This window comes from Heteronotia binoei, chromosome 2 (assembly GCF_032191835.1).
Source record: "Heteronotia binoei isolate CCM8104 ecotype False Entrance Well chromosome 2, APGP_CSIRO_Hbin_v1, whole genome shotgun sequence".
In the NCBI taxonomy this organism is placed as follows: Eukaryota; Metazoa; Chordata; class Lepidosauria; order Squamata; family Gekkonidae; genus Heteronotia; species Heteronotia binoei.
In genome coordinates, this window is record NC_083224.1 from 57,684,390 (window position 1) to 57,704,415 (window position 20,026).

The 20,026-nt window shown below is 39.8% G+C and overlaps 1 protein-coding gene across 1 annotated transcript; it reads left to right on the plus strand.

Moving 5' to 3' along the window:
* Window positions 1-3,052: 3,052 nt before the first annotated feature.
* Window positions 3,053-17,746, plus strand: FAM83C (family with sequence similarity 83 member C). The gene is made up of 4 exons (XM_060231070.1): window positions 3,053-3,635; window positions 9,727-9,894; window positions 11,224-11,348; window positions 16,508-17,746. The coding sequence occupies exons 1-4, from the start codon at window positions 3,087-3,089 to the stop codon at window positions 17,379-17,381; spliced, it is 1,716 nt and encodes a 571-aa protein (XP_060087053.1). The 5' UTR covers window positions 3,053-3,086; the 3' UTR covers window positions 17,382-17,746.
* Window positions 17,747-20,026: the final 2,280 nt, after the last annotated feature.

Sequence of the window (20,026 nt, forward strand, 5' to 3'; positions counted from 1 at the left end):
ACATGCTGGAAAGTCACAAACTATCCCACAATGAAAGTAGCTGTGGTAAATAAAAGATCAATTAAAGAATTTCAGAAGAAATTGAAAGCATATTATTTATATTATGGCAATGGCTTTTAACTGATGATATGTTTCTAATACTTGAGATAAAAAGCAGGTATATCCTGAAAGTCAAGGGCCGATTTCGCACTAGAGCTTTAATCCTGGTTTAACTCTATCCCCAAACTGACTTTCTACACTAGAATCATAGAGTCAGAGAAACCAACTTTATGACTCTATGATTCTATGGTTTTAGTGTAGAAAGTCAGTTTGGGGACAAAGTTAAATCAGGATTAAAGCTCTAGTGCGAAATCGGCCAAGGAGAAATTATAGTAATTAATGTATATTATTCCATTTTGATACTCAGTAATGTAATGTATGTTTTATCAAAAAGATTTAAAACAAGATTAACTAAGCAATATGTAGAATTTTTCCTGGAAAGAGTAATAAATACTATTTCAAAATTACTGTAGTAAATTGTTTAAATTGCTTAAAATTGGTGTGTTTTTAAAAGTATGTTGATATTTTGAGAAATTTATGTAGGTTGAGATTATATTCTATCTCCTGATCCATGTATCAATTACACATTATATATATTTGAATCATGTCATCAGGAAATTGAAAATATAAAAGCTTCTGATGCATAATGCTTAATGACTTTTTATTTCTTTCCCCCTTTTTGTTTCTGTAAACCTTAATTATATAATGAATAAAATATATATTTTAAAAATGAAACCAGCTGCTTCTAGGGTTGCCAAGTCCAATTAAAGAAAAATTTGGGGACTTTGGGGGCGGAGCCAGGAGACTTTGGGGGTGGAGCCAGGAACAAGGATGTGACAAGCATAATTGAACTCCAAGGGAGTTCTGGCCATCACATTTAAAGGGACTGCACGCCTTTTTAAATGCCTTTCTTCCATAGGAAATAATTAAGGATAGGGGCACCATCTTTTGGGGCTCATAGAATTGGACCCTCTGGTCCAATCGTTTTGAAACTTGGGAGGTATTTTGGGGAGAGGCACTAGATGCTATACTAAAAATCTGGTGCCTCTACCTCAAAAAATAGCTCCCCCAGAGCCCCCAATACCCATGGATCAATTCCCTATTATTCCCTATGGGAATCGTTCTCCATAGGGAATAATAGAGTGCCTAGTAGAAATTTCCCTCACCCCCATGCTTTCTAAAGGGGGGGAGGGCCTCCATACCAGGGAATCCCCCCTCCCTGCCCCCTCCCTCTCTTACACACACAAATACTTACTTGGTCTTCTTCCAGCAGAACTTTGCTTACTGTGAAAATGAAAGCAAGGCTGCATAGGAAAAGAAAGGGAGGGGCCGTTCTCCATGGAAACAGTTACTGACCCTTTCCCATGAAGCCCTTCCTGTTTCCTGTGCAGCCTTAAAGGGGCACACATTTTAAAAACGGATCAGAAGCTCTACAACAACATAATGCCTACAGGTATGTTCTCTCTCCCCCCCCGCCCCCCCTTCCGCTTCCAGATTTTTTGAGAGCGGGGGAGGAGGCTGCAAATTCGGGGGTCCCCGCCAGGACGGGAGGGTTGGGAAGCCTAGCTGCTTCTGAATTTATGCTCTTTGTAGAAACAAAGGCAATGTCTCTTGGGCTTTTCTGAAACATTTTCCACTCCAACAAGGTGGAGAAAACCAGGAATCACTCTTTGCTTTGAGGGAGAAAAAGACACAGCACCAGGAAATGCATTGACAGGCTCTGTGGTTACCTCAGCTGTCATGATGGGGATCATTGATTTACAGGGTGGTCTTAGTCCTTCTGAAACTTCAGAATCACTTACCTGGGGAAAGGAGAATCAGCTGTCATGCACTCAGGTGCCCCCCCCTCAACTGTCCTATAGTAGGATTTCCTCCCCTTATGCCATGCAGGGGTTCAGTTGCAGCAGGGGCTTCAGAGCAGCTCCTGGGGCAGCTGGCTGCAGGGTGGGAGGGGCTATGAGTATGGGGCCCAGGGAAGCTGCCCCAAATGTCCATTGACTAAGACTGTTCCTGCATATAAACTATGTAAGTTGCTCTGGGCCCTGCCTGGCAGGGAAGGGCAACTAAGAAATCTAATTTAATAAAATAACTATTTTTGTATAGATAGATTCTACTTATATTCCATTTGTGTAGTTACCACAGTAGGATAACTGCCCCATGAGCAAATACAAAGGGAAAGCAGCAACTTTTAAAGCTTTCCTCTCCTTAACACAATGTAGACATGGCCAAATATTGACTATATTGTCTGAAAGCTAAATATCCAAGTTAATTTAAGCACTTACAGAAAATAAGTTGCCCAGTATTTAGTGTTTCTCTTGCAGCTCAAATAAAATATGTGCACTGGAGAGCATGAATATCTACTGCTTTCCCCTAATTTAAACAATCTGTAGCACGGGTGCTCAGATTTTTTAAGAACACCTGAGAAATAACTAATGTATGAATTACTGGTAGTCTCCCTCCTCATTTCCAACTAGCTTGGTGTTATTACATTGTTGTATCATTTGTGTATAGTTGTAATTATGACATAAATCTACATTGACCTTAGAACAGGTTTCAGCATTCATATTTCCTCTCCAGGCACAAGAACTGACAGAACAGGTTCCAGAACTTTGACTGTACGAGAGAGAAATTAGTTTAGGGTTAGTTAGGGCGGGAACTTAACTGGGTCGCATTGCTGAAGGAAGTGTTTCTAAAAGCAGCTACAGAAAAACCTTCTCCTCATTTCCATGAGGAAGGAAACATCGAGATAGGCCCTGAAACCCAGAATTTTCAGCAACAGTTCCTATTTCAACTGGGAAATTGAGAACAGAGACTTTTCCAAAAACCAGTTTTGCCCTGGAATGCTCAAATGTTTAGAAGAAACTGAAGGCCGAGGAAACATCAGACAAACAGCTCAAAACACTGTCTCCTGGGGATCTTAACTGTGAGAGAGCTTGGATAAAAGTCGCAGCAAAAAGTACAGTCTTTCACCAAAGAAAAGGAGAGAGAAAAAGAGAGAGAACAAGGACTGAGTATTACCCTCAGCAGAAGCAACAGCAACTGTTATCATGTTTGGCTACCCATCAGCAGAAGCAAAGAGCTGGCTCCACAGAGGCTATGGGAATCCTCAAGGGGCCACAGGGCAGCTGAAGAGTCGTCTGGAGGATCTGAAAAAGCCATGGCGGACAGAAGTCACTCCTTCAACATTACAGCACAGTGAGACTGCTAGACTGGCTGTAGATGCCTTTCTGGAGCAGGGTGAATCTGGCTATCTGCAAGCCATTGTTCAAGAAAAGGAACTGCCATTTCTTTCCACATTAGACATGGATTACATGAACCAACACAGCCAAAGCATCACAGGTTCTCCCATTAACGGACACGAGGCAGGGCTCACAAAAGAAGATAGTGTAGACAGGGCTTCTCTTCTTTCTGGAGTTACATCTGGGACCTACTTTCCATGTATGTCAGACATTGATCCTCCAGAATTGGAGTTGGGTTGGCCATCAGTGCCCCCCATCTCCTGGTTTGAGAAAACAGAAGTCAGTTTGTATTTTCAAAGAGACAAAGCAAACAACATTAAGGAATTATTTCGATCTCTAATAAGCAAGGCCAAGAGAGTAAGTACAGCATTTGTCTAAAATCTAAATGGGTTAGATTCTAATATCAGTGGGAGTCTTGTTTTACTTTCTATACCATTTTTGTGTGTGTTATTTTTATTTTTAGTTCCTCATTAATTGTTTTGTACTAGGGGGGAAAAAAGAAAGTAGAGTGTTACTTTGCAGACTTTGATAGCTCAGTGTTATGAAGGCCATATTTACATCACAAGAAGACCAGTATCTGCACTTTTGGAGGGCCACTGGACTATCCAGAAAGATGGCTAGAGACCAGAAATATATTTTGCTGTACAGCCTAACTCCTTCACATATAGTAGGCTCTATTAAAAAACCAGTGTAACTTACTACTGTGAATGTCAGATTTATGGAGAAGATTCTTGAATATGTCCTGGGCATTAAATTCAAAACTTTAAGGAAGAGACAAAGGTGAACATGCCTCATATAAATCAGAAAACAGATTTTTAAAAAATGTATGAAACAGGGCAAAATGTTATCATAATTAAAATTTGGCATGGCCTCTGGAAGCAGATAAATTTCCTTCAGAAGCCATTTCTGGCCATCCTTGAGACAATTGTGGCTCTAGACACTACAGCATTTTGGGATGAGTCAGTGAAGAAACATATGCGAAAAATGTGAACATCCACGTGGCATTTGCAGAAAAGATCCACTATTAAGATGATGCATAATTTCTGCTAGTTCCTGTTTTGAGCTATTTTCTCTGAAGTCCATGTAGATTTTCCACTCTATTGTAACAATTCCAATGTGCTCTCTACTGAAGAAAAAAGTCAAAAGATGGCCACAGGTCTCTTGTATCTTCTGACTCAGTTAATAGTTCTGGATCCAAAATAGATTTTAAAATAACTGATTCAATGATTATCCATTTAATAATGGAATACTCAGAAGGGAGAGAAGCTAGCTCCTCACCCTAACATATTGCCAAATATTTGGTCGTGAAGGGTAATCTAACTGGGATCTTTACTGTGCACATTGTAAGAATGCCATCTAAAGGTGGAATTATCAATTATGTGGCAAACCCTTTTTTTTCCCTTGGAAGGCAAGTGTATCCTTTCTATGCATCTCAGTTATTCCCTGCAAAAGACCCTTGCTGTTAAGTGTTCTTTTTCTCCATCGGTGCTATAAATCCAGAAGTAAGCTTGGATGGGGGGAAAAAACTGGAGGAATTATTCCAGGGAAGAATCAGTAGGCTCAGCAGTGATTAAGCACCTTCTCCCCTCACCAAGCTGATTTGGAAACAGTATTTGCTATGATACTCTAGTTCCTTCCTAACAACTGTTAAGCTGATATATAAACCTATCAGAATAGTTGGCAATATTGAAATTAATGAATTTACCTGCTCAAAACTGTATTAGTTGGAGCTAAAACAAGAATTTTGCAAAGAGAGCCTACTTTCTGTTTAAGTGTCTGAGTGTAGCCTCCCTTATTGGGAGGGAAGAAGAGAGCATTCTTGTGTTCCTATGTAAGATATGGCAGTCTATAGGGCAATAGTAAAAATTGCCTGAGAAGGAAATGTGAAGGGCGATTCAAAGTCTTGTACAAAGGTTCATCAGCACTAATTGAAATTTATAATTGAGATCAGTAACTTGATTGCTTTCAGGAATGTTGAAATTATTGAATCACCTCGGAAACAGACTGTTAAACTAAACAGAAGGTGAAGTGTGATGCATTTAAAAAATTACCATACGTAAAGGATTACAGTATGATGCAACATGGTAATATGATTAAAACATTATAGTAAGAAACACAAAGGATTATTATGCTTTGCACTGTATCTTCCTTGGATAGGCTATCTTCTACAGCTATAAAGGGCTTTTCCTCACTATTAGACTTTTATATCTTTATATATCTGCAGCCCAAGAGGTCTGGAAGCTCTAACCTTTTTCATCATTCATTATGTGTCAATTCAACTACACATGATCTCAGATATCTCACTGCCACAACTCCCCTTTTCCTCCCCATTTTTCATTATCTAGGTGCATGTAAAGGTTATCTTACAGTTAAAGCCTTGTTAGTCTTCAGGTTGCCAGGTCTCAGGCAACCCTAGTTAGTCTGCAGGGGGCATACAGGGAAGCCAAAATGACCTTGGAAAAAAAAATCCTTCCCCTTCCTTGCTACCTCTTGTAGGGTTGCCAGCCTCCAGGTGGGGCCTAGAGATTTCCCACATTTACAATTTATCTCTAGCTGGCAGAGATCAGCTCCCCTGGAGAAAATGGCTGCTTTGGCTCTATGGCATTGGACCATGCTGAGGTCCCTCCCCTCCCCAAACCCCGTCCTCTCCCAGATCCATCCCCAAAGTCTCCAGGTATTTTCCAACACAGACCTGGCAACCCTACTCCAATGCTGCCACCACCACCACCACCCCATGGAGGGATATCTGGCTGTGGTGGTAGAAGTAGCCGCCCTGAGCCTGCTTCGGCGGGGGAGGGCGGGATACAAATAAAATTTTACATTACATTACATCTTCAAGAGCCCAAAGCTGCTGCATGTGCAACTCAGATGGGGCTGCCACGTGCAAGGGGAGATATGCCCAACTGGCCATTGGTCTACCAGGATTTTCCCTGGTGGCATAATAGTCAGTCCACCTGGTAGTCTTCACGGTGCCACTTGACTTCTGTTTTATTTTGCTGCCACAGACTAACATGGATAACCCTCCAGGACAATTTATAAAAGGAACAAGATGGTTTACATGCTTCTTTGTTAGCTAGTAATTTTTCCCCACCTTCTGGGAGAACCTATTCATTTGTGAGAAAGAAGAACTGGAAAACTATGGGTTTCATACAACCAGCTTTTCTTCTGGTTAAAAGGGGAGGAGACTTCTTTGGCCACCCAAAAAAAGTTATGATGGGGGTCATGGGAACTGCATTAACAAAAGCCATATGGCAGCTGTAGTAAGGATAATTCAGTAAAATTGGATGAAAAAACTGTGTGGATCCAATCCTATAACAGTAAATTATTACTTAAGAATTTAATGTGGACATTGCTAAGTTTTACACAATATAAAATTCATACACAAAAGTGTTGCAATTAATGTAAAGCCCTAGGTGTATTGGGAGAAACCAGACATTTGAGCAGCACATACATTACTTGCTACATAAAGATTTCGCATTAATTGTTCTATTAAATATTTCCCATGCAAGCATTTTGGTATAAGTTAAGGAGGATGCACTTGTTCTGAAATCCATAATCTGTGATTTGTACCTTCTTTATATCCCCAGTTATTTTTTAGCATACAGCAACAAGTACACTCTGAACAGAAATATGGTGTAATGATTCAGAAAGCTTGCCTTCAGACAACTCAACCAACAGATTAGAGTTGTCTGCAGAATTACTCATATCTCTCATGATCCTGGGGGGGTTTTTTACAGCAGTTTGATTCCAGAAACCTTGTGGTAGGTGGGGTGGGGGGTATTGCTCAGAGGTTCAGCTTTGAAGAAGGCCAAAAACTTTCTCAAACATTAAACTCTGGATTGACTCAATCAACTGTTTTAGAAGGACTCTTCCCTCCCACCTGTAAGCCTTGTTCACCATTTTTCTCTCAGCCCAGTTTTGAATCAGCATGTGGTGATGCTTGATTACACACATCTACACAGTGCATACAAATACAAATTGCTATGGAGTGGGGAATGGGGAGTTGCAGCCACTTAGGTGGATTTTGGGACTTGGGCAAGTGGATGTGTCCAGTTAGTCACTGCATGTGTATTTGAATAGTGGAAATAAAAGGCAACCAGTCTGAGTCAAGTCCAAGAAAAATAGAACTCAGTATTGTCCACAGATTTGGTGGGCCAAAAAAGTAAATCTGGTGATAACGTTTTTATTTACCAGATAACCTATGTCAGTCAATTATTATTCAGTTAAGCAGGATTTTAAAATCATTTTGTTATGGGAAATCTGAAAACCACGCATTGCAACAAGATTAGTGTCTATTTACAGACTGATCACACAAAAGATGAAGAATAACTGTCAACAGCTGTGTCTTTCCATCCAATCCAAGATACAAGACCTCCAGCAGAAGAGCTGTCACTTTTTTTTGGGCTTCCAAATGACTGTGCATGCACACACACTATCACACCTATAACCTGACTACCTTTTGTGCTTTAATATTAGATTGATGTGCAGACATCAGCAGGTGAATTTTTCATGCCATGGGGATCTGCATTATTATTTATTGCTAATGGCTGCAAATTAACCTGCTGTGAAAGGCGTGGTAGAATGGGTCTCATCGGCTCCTTATGCTATCATTGGGATGTAGATATTACTCTGCCAGCCCATGTCTCAAGCTGCTAGAATTCTATGAGTTCACCTTCCCACCACCTCCCAGCACATTTAGGATTCCTTCTTGTTGCCCCCAGAAGACTTGGAAAGGCAAGGCATAGGAAAAGGGATGTCAGTTTGTTGACATCACTTGCAGCTAAATCCCAGAAGTAAACATCACAGATGCTTTAGAATTTCACCAGCATCTGTAGCAAAAACCACTGAGATTGGCAAAATCCTAAAGCATCTTTGATGTCACGTCCATGTTTCAGCTGCAAGTGATGTCAATGCATCGACAACACACACTCTGTTTTCTCCTGCTGCTCATTTCAGCACTAGTGGAAAATGGGGATGCTTTAGTAGGGGTTTGCCTGCTGAAAGCAGGAACATGGCACTTTTACTAGCACCACCAGGTTATGAGTTAAATGTGCATTTCCCTCATAATCTGGGCACCAGATCCTTTTAAGAGACTCCTCTACAAATAAGGTCACTCTCCTATTTGAAATCACCATGCAGATAGCAAAAATCTTGGAGTTCTCACTTGTTAGAGTTATTCACACCCAGGCAGGCATCTCGCTATCTTTTCTTGGTATTCTGATTAGTGTGAGTCAAAAGCTGGGCTTTGATATGTTGGCACAGAGACCAATCATAATACCAATTTCGGCGGGGGGTGGGGAGGTAACATTATCTCTAGTATAAACAGTCATTAGCTACAAAAAGAAAAAGCAGACAAGTGAGCAACAACTGAGTAACAACATCTGAGCAGAGGAAAATAAAATAGGCAATAAATGCTGTCTTTATCTAGAACTTACTCCTATGATGATAAAGAGTTCTGGAAATGCCCCCAGGGAAGGAACAAGTCCATTGTCTTCTGTTTACCTCTATGAATGTATGAATTGCAATCCTCCTACCTTGGCAGACTGGAAGTTGAAAGGAATTTGCCATGGGGAAGAAACAGGTTCTTCAACCTTTTGACTACCTGACAGTAGACTTGGCTTAGCCTCCAAGCATTCACAGAGTACAAATTTAACATTCACAGTACAGAGCTGTAAATTTTTATATAGAGATCTCGGGGGAACTGTCACTTCATTGCAAAAGGCACAGTGGTTCAGTTTACAAACTTACATTTTCTCTTAATGATTGTCTGTTGTCATTAAAAAGAGATTGGGGGAGCGTTACTAAAGTCTAATAATAATATAATAAATAAGATAGTCAGATCACTGTTTGACAGACGATGCAGAAAGTTATCCAGTGTAGTACTATTTCTGCTTTCATTCAACTTCATCAATCTATTAATGATTATTCTGTGTTAGCTTTAAAACCTTCTTAAATCTGAAATACTACTCACACAAAAAAGACCCTAGCAATAATACAACAAAGCCACTCTATTCACTTTCTTTAGAACTATAATTATAAGGCACAATCCAGGCAAAGGAAGATCTATTGTTGGGTCTCCCATGTATCCTGAGATTTGAATTTAGATATTTTATTATTGAGCTTGAGTTCCTTCTGTTGGTTAACCCCTGCAACTATGTGCCAAGACCAAGTTCTGAAATATGTGATGAAGAATTATGAAATGAAGGATGCTGAGCATATGCAGAGTTTTTTTCCTCACAGCCTGTTCCCATGTACCTGTGATAAGTAAGAAGGCTTAAAATGGGAAAAAAGCAATCCGAGTTTTACTTTAATTTGCTAAAGCACTTTTCTGTCATTTCACCTAAGCAATGTACTTAACTCAATTGCTCTGTTTTGAAAATTGTGTTATAACAATCTACTACCTGTCCTTTAAAAATGTCTCTTGTATTTTTTCACCCACTCCATGCAGGTGATTGCAATTGTGATGGACCTCTTCACAGATATGGAGTTACTGAGTGACCTGATGGAGGCGTCAAGCAAACGACATGTTCCTGTTTACTTGATTCTTGATGAAAAGAACTTGGATCACTTCGCAGAGATGTGCAGTAAAATGGATCTCACCATGGATGACTTCCCAGTATATTCCCATTTAGTTTAACTGAAGGCAATATTAAAAGAACCTGGGATGAAATATAAGAAAATCAAGGGAGGGAGGGAAAAATGTTTATACATATTTTCTTACCCTTCTTCTTCCCATCACCTATGTGAAAAGCTAGTGATGCGCTGAAAAGCCATCTAAGCTAATGGTTATCATCACATCTCAAAAAATGAACTCCACAAGTCAATGCTGCACTTGTGAGACAGTATTGTCCTACTCACTTCGAGTCCCCATTAGGAAGAAAGGCAGGGTACAAATGAAGTAAATAAAATTTTTGTCTGTCCTAAACATTTCACAAATCAGCTTCTTTGAATACCGCATATTAGGTGAGGGTGTGAAAAAGGTCTATATACTGTCTCCATACAGTTCATAATTTATAAACTCCTCTCCTTTAGTAATCTTCCTCACCCAAATGTAAAGCCTCTCATAAAAGCACTGAACTGGTGAATTCCACTCTTCCTGTACCACATTTCCTAAACTGAACCCAGATGGGTTGGTTACCTGCCCCCGAGCAGAACCTTAACATTACTAGGATACCAGGTGAAGTCTCAACACACAAATTTCGCCTGTGTATGTTTCACGCTTGCTCCCCCCCAGAAAGAAAACTTCTCACATGCACATGAACTGGGAACAGAAAAAGAATTCTTGCTGATGTGTCTTATGATAGCAGAGACTGAGCACCCATCAGTTGCAGCTTCTTGTAGTTGGAAAATGTAGAAATTAAGATTTAATTTTTAACAAAATAAAAAACAGAAATGTTAGGATCTTGTTGAAGATTAAAATGCATCTGCTGATGTTTCGTGAACTAAATGATAAGTATTGTTTTGCTTGCCAAACCAGCAAATAATTAATTTGATGTAAATGCAGCCTGGTCAATATAATTAGGCTGTATAGCAAACACCACTGGATGTAGGAAGAAAAGTACCAAAGGAAACAGATCTTTGGAAATGGTTGCTCTTTGAGGTATGCTGCCTCTGCTGATCCTGTAAATATCAAGTTTGCTATCTGAACAGGCATGGATCAACATGAACCTTCTGCATTCCAACAACTGACATGCAAAAACATATATGTTTGAAAGCAGCCTCTGCTATTTAGCCAGAGACTAACTTACCTCAAAATTATATTATATTTTAAAATACAAAAAATGACCCACCCACCCCCATTCCATTCAGATCAGTGCCTATAATGACCAACACTCACTTATTTTGTACTTTTCCCCCATAAGGTCCACACTGAATGAAAAAGGGAGATGTCTTGACTGTGTTTCATTTCTAATGTGCCTTCTTCTCCCCCCTGCCCCCATTCCAGAACATGCGCATACGCTGTGTGAGTGGAGACACATACTACAGTAAGGCTGGCAAGAAGCTTGCAGGACAAGCTGTTGATAAATTCATGATGATAGACTGTGAACAAGTCCTTGCTGGGACCTACAGGTAAGAACTATTAACAATTAAGTCATTTTCACACATAATTCTAGGAATGCTCTTTAGCGTGTAATGTGGCTTTCTTTGAGCCTGAGAAAATTATTATTGCACCACATATTTCAGGAAGCAGTTATTTAAAATATGAATGATATTCTGTGTGACTATATAATTCAAGTGATTTGAGTGTTGTCCATTTTGTTCAAAGAAGGGTTAAAAGATATCCATTATCAACAGAAAAATGTAGTATCTGGGTTCTCCTGTTGTAATACGTGGCCTCTTTTGAACAAAGAGATGGTGCTGTTGAATTTCTAACTGCGTAACAGTGTTAAAATGTAAAAACTCAAAATGTGAGTTGGCATGATAGAAAATACAATTTAGAAAATACAAACATTTGTTTAAGTGTCTTTTTGAAAAGCTGCAGTCTTAGAGGCACATTCCTAGGAGTAAATCTGACAACTCTGTTGTTCCTGTTTACGATAAATGCATAAAATGCCCAAAACATTTAAGGTTTTTAAAAAACCCTTCTAAATAGCACAAAGACTGCTGCACAATTTTTCACTTCCTGCCTGCTTTCTGTAGTTACCATGTTGCTTTCCAACTTAATTGCATCATCAGTAATTACAGTGTTAGCTTCCTCTTTATATCCACATGCCCTCTGCCCAGCAATTCCCTGGCTCTCCTTTGTGGAAACTGCCCTACTTTATTTTAATTTCAACCAACCCCACTTCCTTGATCGATACAGCTATACTCTATGCATGTGGCTCACCTGTTCTCATATCTGATTTCGCAGTGTGTGTGAAATCCTGAAACCTTCAATAGTGGCCTTACCTTTACTTACAGGAATCCTGCCTACCCCATGGAATTTTCTCAGCTTATAAAACCATCTCAATGCCTGCCAGAGTTGCATTTGTAGAATCATAGAATTGGAAGTGACCTCCAGGGTCATCTAGTCCAACGCATTTTTGTATAACTTGTAATAGAACGTTTTTTAGACATGACCTCAGATAAAGACTCGGCAGTCAGATTTGCTACTGTCAAGACCAATTATAACTAGAATTATAGTGCCACCCTAAGCAAAGTTACACCCTCCAAAGCCTACTGATTCCAGTGGTCTTAGAAAAGTATAAAACTGCTTGTGATGGCATTGTTAGTTTATTAGGCCAGCACTCAGCACCCTCAAGGAAATATTCAAAGGCATCTCCCCCAATGCCAACATTCCAGGTTGAGTGCCTTCCCTACTCCACCCAGTCCTGTAGCTGGTCCCGCCCTGATGGGGAATCCTTTGACCCCATTCCAAAAGCAATGCTGGGGAGGACAAAGCTCTGGCATGTTTCTGTACAAAAGAGAATTTTAGCAGGTGCAACAGCCATGCAAGGGTGAGAAAATCTGATCTTACCTGCACACAAATATGAAAGACACAGAAGCCCTGACCTCCAGTTGGGATCATCCTAGTGGAGATCTTCAATCACTCCTCTGCACATTTCTCAGTAAGCCCTATTCACAAGTGGTTGCTGCAGATGCTTGTAACTTACTGTGGCATCAGGCATGTGATTGATTTCTAAGCTAGAATTGCTCATGGAGACCAAGTATGGCTGGATGCCTAACCCTCAGACCTTGGGTACCACCTTTTAAAGGGAGGTGGGGGCAAGTTGGCTTTGGTAACTTATTTTAAAGGAATGCTCTTTACATATTGTGAAGAAATGCATTTTTTTCTGGAAGGTCTGAAAGGAGAGAAATCTCCACTTTGCATTTTAATGCCCCCCTACCTGGGGCAAAGACCAAGCTGGGAAGGAGGAAGTAAGTCAGTGGCTTTCCAGGCTCAACTCAGCTACCCCTTAAAAATGCTAATAGGTCTAGTTAGAGACAATGGGATGGCCAAGCTCCCCCTTTCAAGCAGGGAACAGAGGTTTGGAAGAATGAAATGTTATATCTATAAATGTATTTATTGAATATGTTGTTTACTACCCTGAGTTTGACAGACAGGGGAGGGCAGTCTATATATCAAAATAAATAAATAGAGGGACATCAGGAAGGAAATGTTTAGAATTTTCAGGAAACGCTTCTCTGACCTGGACTGATCAAGTCAGTGGGAGGGGGGAACAGATATGATAAAAACAGGAAGGAAGTCTCTTTTCCTTGGGTGCAGTCCATGAGAGGAGGCAGACCTCTCCACTGAGAAGGCAGCCATTTTTACCAAGTGTTGGAGACAGCTTTTAGGTAATTAATTCTCTATAGAGATCTGTAACATCCTAAAAAAAAAAAGCCTGTCCTATTTTAATGTCTGACAGGACATGTACAGAGAATGGGACAGAGGACTTCTGTTTTGCCCATTTCTTTTGGAATGAACATATATGAACATATGAAGCTGCCTTATACTGAATCAGACCTTTGGTCCATCAAAGTCAGTATTGTCTTCTCAGACTGGCAGCGGCTCTCCAGGGTCTCAAGCTGAGGTTTTTTCACACCTATTTGCCTGGACCCTTTTTTGGAGATGCCAAGGATTGAACCTGGGACCTTCTGCTTCCCAAGCAGATGGTCTACCACTGAGCCACCGTCCCTCCCCGAATCCCTCACTCAATCTGGTGCTGTGCTAAAAGTATGCTTGTGAACATTTTCTTTTTAATAAATACTGTATAACTATTGTTGCTGGTAGTGGTTCTCTGTACCAAATAGACCTCCATAATCTCAGACACACTGTTTTAAAAGGAGCGTGGAAGGGGAGGAAACAGAAGGACAGGCAGTTGGCAAGTGGTCAACAAATGCATCTGACACAACAGTCAAATGTAACAGCTGTTACATTTGGAGGCACTTAATGGCAAGGCCAACCTGTTTCAGTGGTCCTGTCGATTCTTCGTCAGGGAATGGTAATGTTTCTGAGTCCACAGACAGAGGTTAAAGGAATGAGGAATGGCTTAAAGCAACTTTAATATGAAGAACAACTAAAACCTCTTGTACTGCAGTCTCTAGGACCCTGGTCATGTGATTTTAGGGCAAGTCTTTACATTATCAGTTCCTTAATAGGATTGAGTATAAGGGAATATCTCCATTTTAAAAACTCTTATCACCATAGATTATGCAATTTAAATTTACAATGACTTAAACTCACAGCAGATTGTGTGAATCCTGGAGTCGCTGGAACGAGATGAGGTATTTTCCAACGCAGAAAACATATTAATTAAATTCACAAATGGCTGCACTGGCTGCCTTTCAGTTTGTTCTCTCTCTCTCTTTTTTACCAAGCAATGCTCTATAGTGATTTATGTATATTAGCTCATGCACAGGCTCAAGTTCTAGCTTCAGTTCTAGTCTAATGAAGATAGCTTCTGTGAACTCATTTTGAATCATAGATCCATTCACTGGTGTTAATCCTATCATTCTCCTACCACAATGCTAAGGAAAGTGTGAAGCCTTCCTCAAGCCTCAGGCTTCTTAAGCTTGAAAAACTTCCTCTAGCCTAAGAATGGAATTGGATCCATGGCATTATTCTCAGTGGCACATGCAGCAAAATGCTGTCAATGGTGTGACCGATATGTCTAAGCAGCTTCCATTTTGGTTTTATTACTGGCATCAATACTCCACTTGGTATATATGAAATTCTGCCCCTAGAATGCAGGTCAAAAATTTGCACAGTGGAGCCAGGTACAGAACAGGGTTGCCACTAAAATTTTATTTTTCATTTCCCTGACCATCATTTGTCAATTTTCCTGACTACCATCAAATATAACCACGTTAAAAAATGAATAGGTCATATTGCATTAATACAAGGCTTAATGAAATGTTCCACTTTTCAAGTACCCAGGTCTCAACTGCAAAAATATTTGTCAAAGTAAAAAAATTAATATGAGCTTATTTCAACATTAACTGCAGCAACATCTGTTTTGCAACTGCACCAACAATTACACCAAGATACAAACTTCAATTCAAGTAAACTCTGAATGCTAGGAGGTGGAGTTTCTGCAATCTAGAGAAGCAGACAACCCTCATTTGCAACTTTTATGCATGGGAATAGTCAGGAAAGAGGGTGAGAGCATTGTTACTCTGTAAACTCCAGCATGAACAAGCAATCACATTTGCAAAATTTACTTTGCATGGTGCAGAGTAGAAAGTGCTAGTTGTCTGTGAAACGCAACAGTGGCAAAACTCATTTGCAACTCTGTGCTGTGTTTAGTAGGAGACAAAACGTCCATTCCATACCCCAAAACATGCTTATCTTTATATGTAAGTTAAATGCAGTACTAGCTGGTAGGGATGAAAACAGTTAGATGTTTAAAGTTGGTATACTGCTAAACATTTAAACTAGCCTTGCTTTGCAAATGCTACAGGCAGACCTTGGAAATCATGCGGGGACAGAGCTCAACAAACACATTAGGCTGGGGGTGGAGCTAAGAAAAAGGTGGCGCTGGGAAAGGGCATCATTAAGTTTTACTTTTATTCTGCTACTTCTCTATTCCAGTTGCCAGAAGAACAGATCATACTCTTGCAGCAGCAGGTCAAAAATCCACAGTTTGAATATATTTTAACCACAATTTCCCTGACTTCCCCTGACCTCAGACCAATTTCCCTGACCTTCCCTCACAAATTTCCATTTCCCTGACATTCCAGAAACTGGCAACCCTGCAGAAGGAGTAGATGATTCTATAAATTTGGGAGAATCTTCATGACTCTAGAAAAAATATTTTTAAAAAATGCAAGGATAAAATAAAATCAACATTTTTATAATGCTGAAATCGTGCAAAATCAATCCACGCAATTTCATTACCTATTTTGGATTGCCTAGGCAACTGTGGTTTCCTGGGTGATCCAAAATGGCTGCTGCAAAGGAGAGGTGATGGGAGGAAAGAGGGAACTGAAAGGCAGAAAAGACAAGAAGGAAGATAACAGGAAGAAGCAAAACTACAGTGGAAGGAAGAAGACAAAAAAGTGGGGAATGGGGACTGAAGGGAATAGAGGATGAAAAGAGGAGAAGCTTCAAGAGAGAAAGGAGGGGAGGAGAGTGGAAGAATGGAGAAAGGTGGGAGCAAAAAAAGAAAGTGGGAAGCTGCAAGGGCTATGAAGGAGAAAGGAGATGTGATTTCCCTGCCCCCAGTGAGTTCTTATAGTATCTAAAGCCAGTAAATATTTGGAAATAAAGTAATATAGACTCATTATCTCTGATCTTTTTCTTTCAGTTTTACATGGCTGTGCAGCCAAGTCCACACCTGTCTGGTGATACAATTCAGAGGGAAACTTGTTGAGGACTTTGACAAAGAGTTCCGATGCATATATGCTGAATCTAGATCTGTGAATAAACTCAGTGCCTCCAGTGCTGAAAGACACAATCCCTCTCCTTACAGAAACTTGCAAAAAACTGAGCCAATTTTAAAGCATACTCAAATGAATGAGAGTGATACCTCAAGCCCTTCCAGTAGCTCCTCCAACTCTAGCATAGTAAGCATTAAAAAATCACCATATCAAAACCAAGCGACCTCCACTGTACCCTGTGAGAAGAAAGAAGTGGCTGCTGGTGAAACAAGAAAAGAGACACTGGGCTTCCTGAGGCTTTGTGACTTGAAACACCAGCCCAGAGAGCAGCCAAACTCTAGTTACAGCATATCACCAAGATTTAATGCTCCATTTGATGATGCATCTAATCTTCTAAGATTTAAGACATCTTTGCTGTCAGTATCATCACCAATCATAGACATCAACACAAGATATGGGCATGATTTGCACCTTGGGACTAATGAGGATATTGGAATAAACAACAAGTTTTTCTATGCTGCTCAGCCTATGGAAGACCAAAGCAAAATACAGAAGGATGAACCAATAACTCACAGATACACCAAACTAGATCTTCTTAGCAAGCCTTTTAAATCACTAAATAGTGAGATGAGATATACAATTCCCAATACCTGCGGCCTCTGTGATGATGTGCCAATGGAAAACAAAAGCCATATACACAGGAGTGACAAAAGGATGACTCTTGGTCATAGTAAATTGGATCTGATTACTAACTATAATAAATCAAAAGCAAAGCAAATTCACAGTCGATTTGAGCTGTAATCTGTATTCTAGGGTTTTAGCAAATGGGTAACAAGTGCAGGCATTAAATCTGTATTAATTAAAATATGGAAGTTCAATGGCCCACATTTTTAATTGGTCTAGGTTTCAGATTTGGCTGAACAAAAGCCGAGAAGGCATCATAACAAGTTTAAAAAAAACAGCTCTATGATAGAAACAAAATGAATTGTCCTCTGATATTGGAAGCTTCTATAATGAATTAAACTGTAATATATTATCAAAGCTTTAAAAATATGTCAGTGGACTTCTTTGAATTGTTCTGTCTTATGGGTATCAACAAATTGTTCTTGAAATCAATGGAAGGGCAACCATTATTTCCTGGTTATCTTGAAGATAAGGAACATGATTCATACACACTAAAGGACAGGCACAGAGGTTGCACTTAACCCTGCTCTTTAGCAGGTCCAAACCTCTCACTTTGCCCATTAAGGACCATTCTGCAAGGCTTCCTATTTGGAGCGGCTACAGATAGCAAAAATGAAAAAGGCATGTTCCCTAACCAGTGCTACTTCTTCCACATTTCCCTTCTCTCCCTGGTGTAGCACACAACTATTAATGCGCAACATATAAGATATATAAAGATATATCTAAAGATATATCTAAAGATATATATAGAATATATATATATATATATAAATTAATTTGTGATACTGCTGTGGGTGCTGGAATATGAAATTATGTGAAACCACTATTTAAATTCCTGTGCCATGTCAATCACAGCCTCTGTTCCTGCTATAAAACTTTTCTTTAAAAAGAAAGGCAAGAACATATTGGTTTGGTTAGTTATATCTCTTTAAATAGCTTGTGAATCCTGTAGTGGAACATTGCACTGGTAGGGCCAAAAGAGTTGAGTCTTGTTTTCATGTTTAAGAAACTATTCCAGTTACACAATAAACACTCAATTAGGAAGATCTCTGGGCCCATTGATGTCAGGTATGCGAACTAATTCGAAGGGTGGATGCAGATGTCTGAAAATCAGCAGCCTGTGCAACCTGAATTCTGCCCTTAGTTCTTCACACAATATGATGTACTCTTTAATTATGTGGACATATATTTATCCAAAACAGATGATCAACCAGATTTGAATAATGGATTTTCACAATCATAGCTCACAATCATAACTTGAATCACTGAAAAAAGAACTAGGACATAGCTGAGCCCAAGTTAGGCTCTTTGAAGTCCCACTGGTTTCAGGGAGTAAAGCATATGAGTAAATAAATGCCACTTAAATCAGTGGGACTTAGAATTAACTTTTGAAACTATTGTCTGCTTAACAGGAGGAGCAGGATGTCATTCTTGGTGACTGCCATGATAAGTAGAGAGGGGGTGGGACACAGAGTAGTTCTATTCCTTCCTGGAAGGAAAGTCAGAGAAGGTGATGTTGAGAAACTACTGCTGTAACTAATGGGCATTGGTTTGTGAAATTCTGAAAGGGACCACTTTGTCTCCTATATTGTTTAATATAAAACTAGTGGAAGATGTCATTAAGTCAGGTGAGTTCTCATCAGGATGTTTACGATGTCCAACTTTTTCTCCTTTCCATCCAAAGTCTAATTTAGACTCTAATTTAGAGTCTAGAATCAGTGACAGGCAGGATGTTGCTGATCTTATTGAAACTTAATCCATGCATGTTGGTGTGGGCAGTTGCAGGGAAAGCATATAAACTGGAGCAGGTTGTACTTCCCCCTGAAAGATTAAGTTTACCTTTTCGGTGTTGTCCCTACTCCTGAGCTCCTTGTTGTTTAGGTGGTGGAGGTAGCAAAGAAGCATTTTTAACCAACCTAAGGTACCCTGCTAGCAGCAGCCATTCCTGGAGAAAGCAGATTATAAAACTGTCACACATATCTAGGTAACATCAAGGATCACCTACTGCAATTTACTCTATATGAGGCTGCATTTGAAGGCTCCCTGGAAACCTCAGCTGGTACACAATATGGCAGCTAGGATGTCAACTGGAATTTGCAATGATGGGCTCATAAGCCGACTGCTTCATCAACTTTGCTGGCTTCCAATTTATACCAAGGCATAATTTATGCCCAGGCCCAATTGAAAATGTAGGTTTGATTTATAGTGTCCCAAAACAGCCTGGTCCAAACCCCCAAAGGATTGTCTCCACCCATGTGAACCTATCTAGGTCCCGAGGTCCACAGAAAGGGCCCTGCAGAAGGAGCCAATACTGAGAAATGTAAGGGTGACAGGTACTTGCAACAGATCCTTTTATGTTGCTGCCCCAAGTCTCAGGAACATCCTCTCACTGGAGGTTGGCTTCTCTCTTGGCTTTCCACCAGAGCTTAATTGCTTTTGGAATTATTTGCTTATTTTATGGTTGTATGCAAATACTGCAAAATGTAGATGATTCTGGAGCTTGTTTAATTGCTGCTGCTTCTATTTTTTTTAAAGTCTTTATTGTGTATTGCTGTTTTTATATTGTTGGTATTTTGTTTAGGTCATATTCCTTTTCATGGACTAGTATTTTTATAAACTGCTTCAAATGTTTTGGTTTTTTTAATAGAGGGTTTTCCAAATAAGTAAATAATACTTTTGTTGTTTTATTTCAAGGGCATACATTCTGAACAATAGCATAGATTGCCTCAGGGCAGAAACCTGCTTTTTAATTTTATTCCCTG

Excerpts from the sequence above, each read along its gene's own strand:
- FAM83C (XM_060231070.1), top strand. The coding sequence starts at position 3,087 with ATGTTTGGCTACCCATCAGCAGAAGCAAAGAGCTGGCTCCACAGAGGC. Across the intron at positions 3,636-9,726 it reads TAATAAGCAAGGCCAAGAGA|GTGATTGCAATTGTGATGGA; the intron begins GTAAGTACAGCA and ends CACTCCATGCAG. Across the intron at positions 11,349-16,507 it reads GTCCTTGCTGGGACCTACAG|TTTTACATGGCTGTGCAGCC; the intron begins GTAAGAACTATT and ends TTTTTCTTTCAG.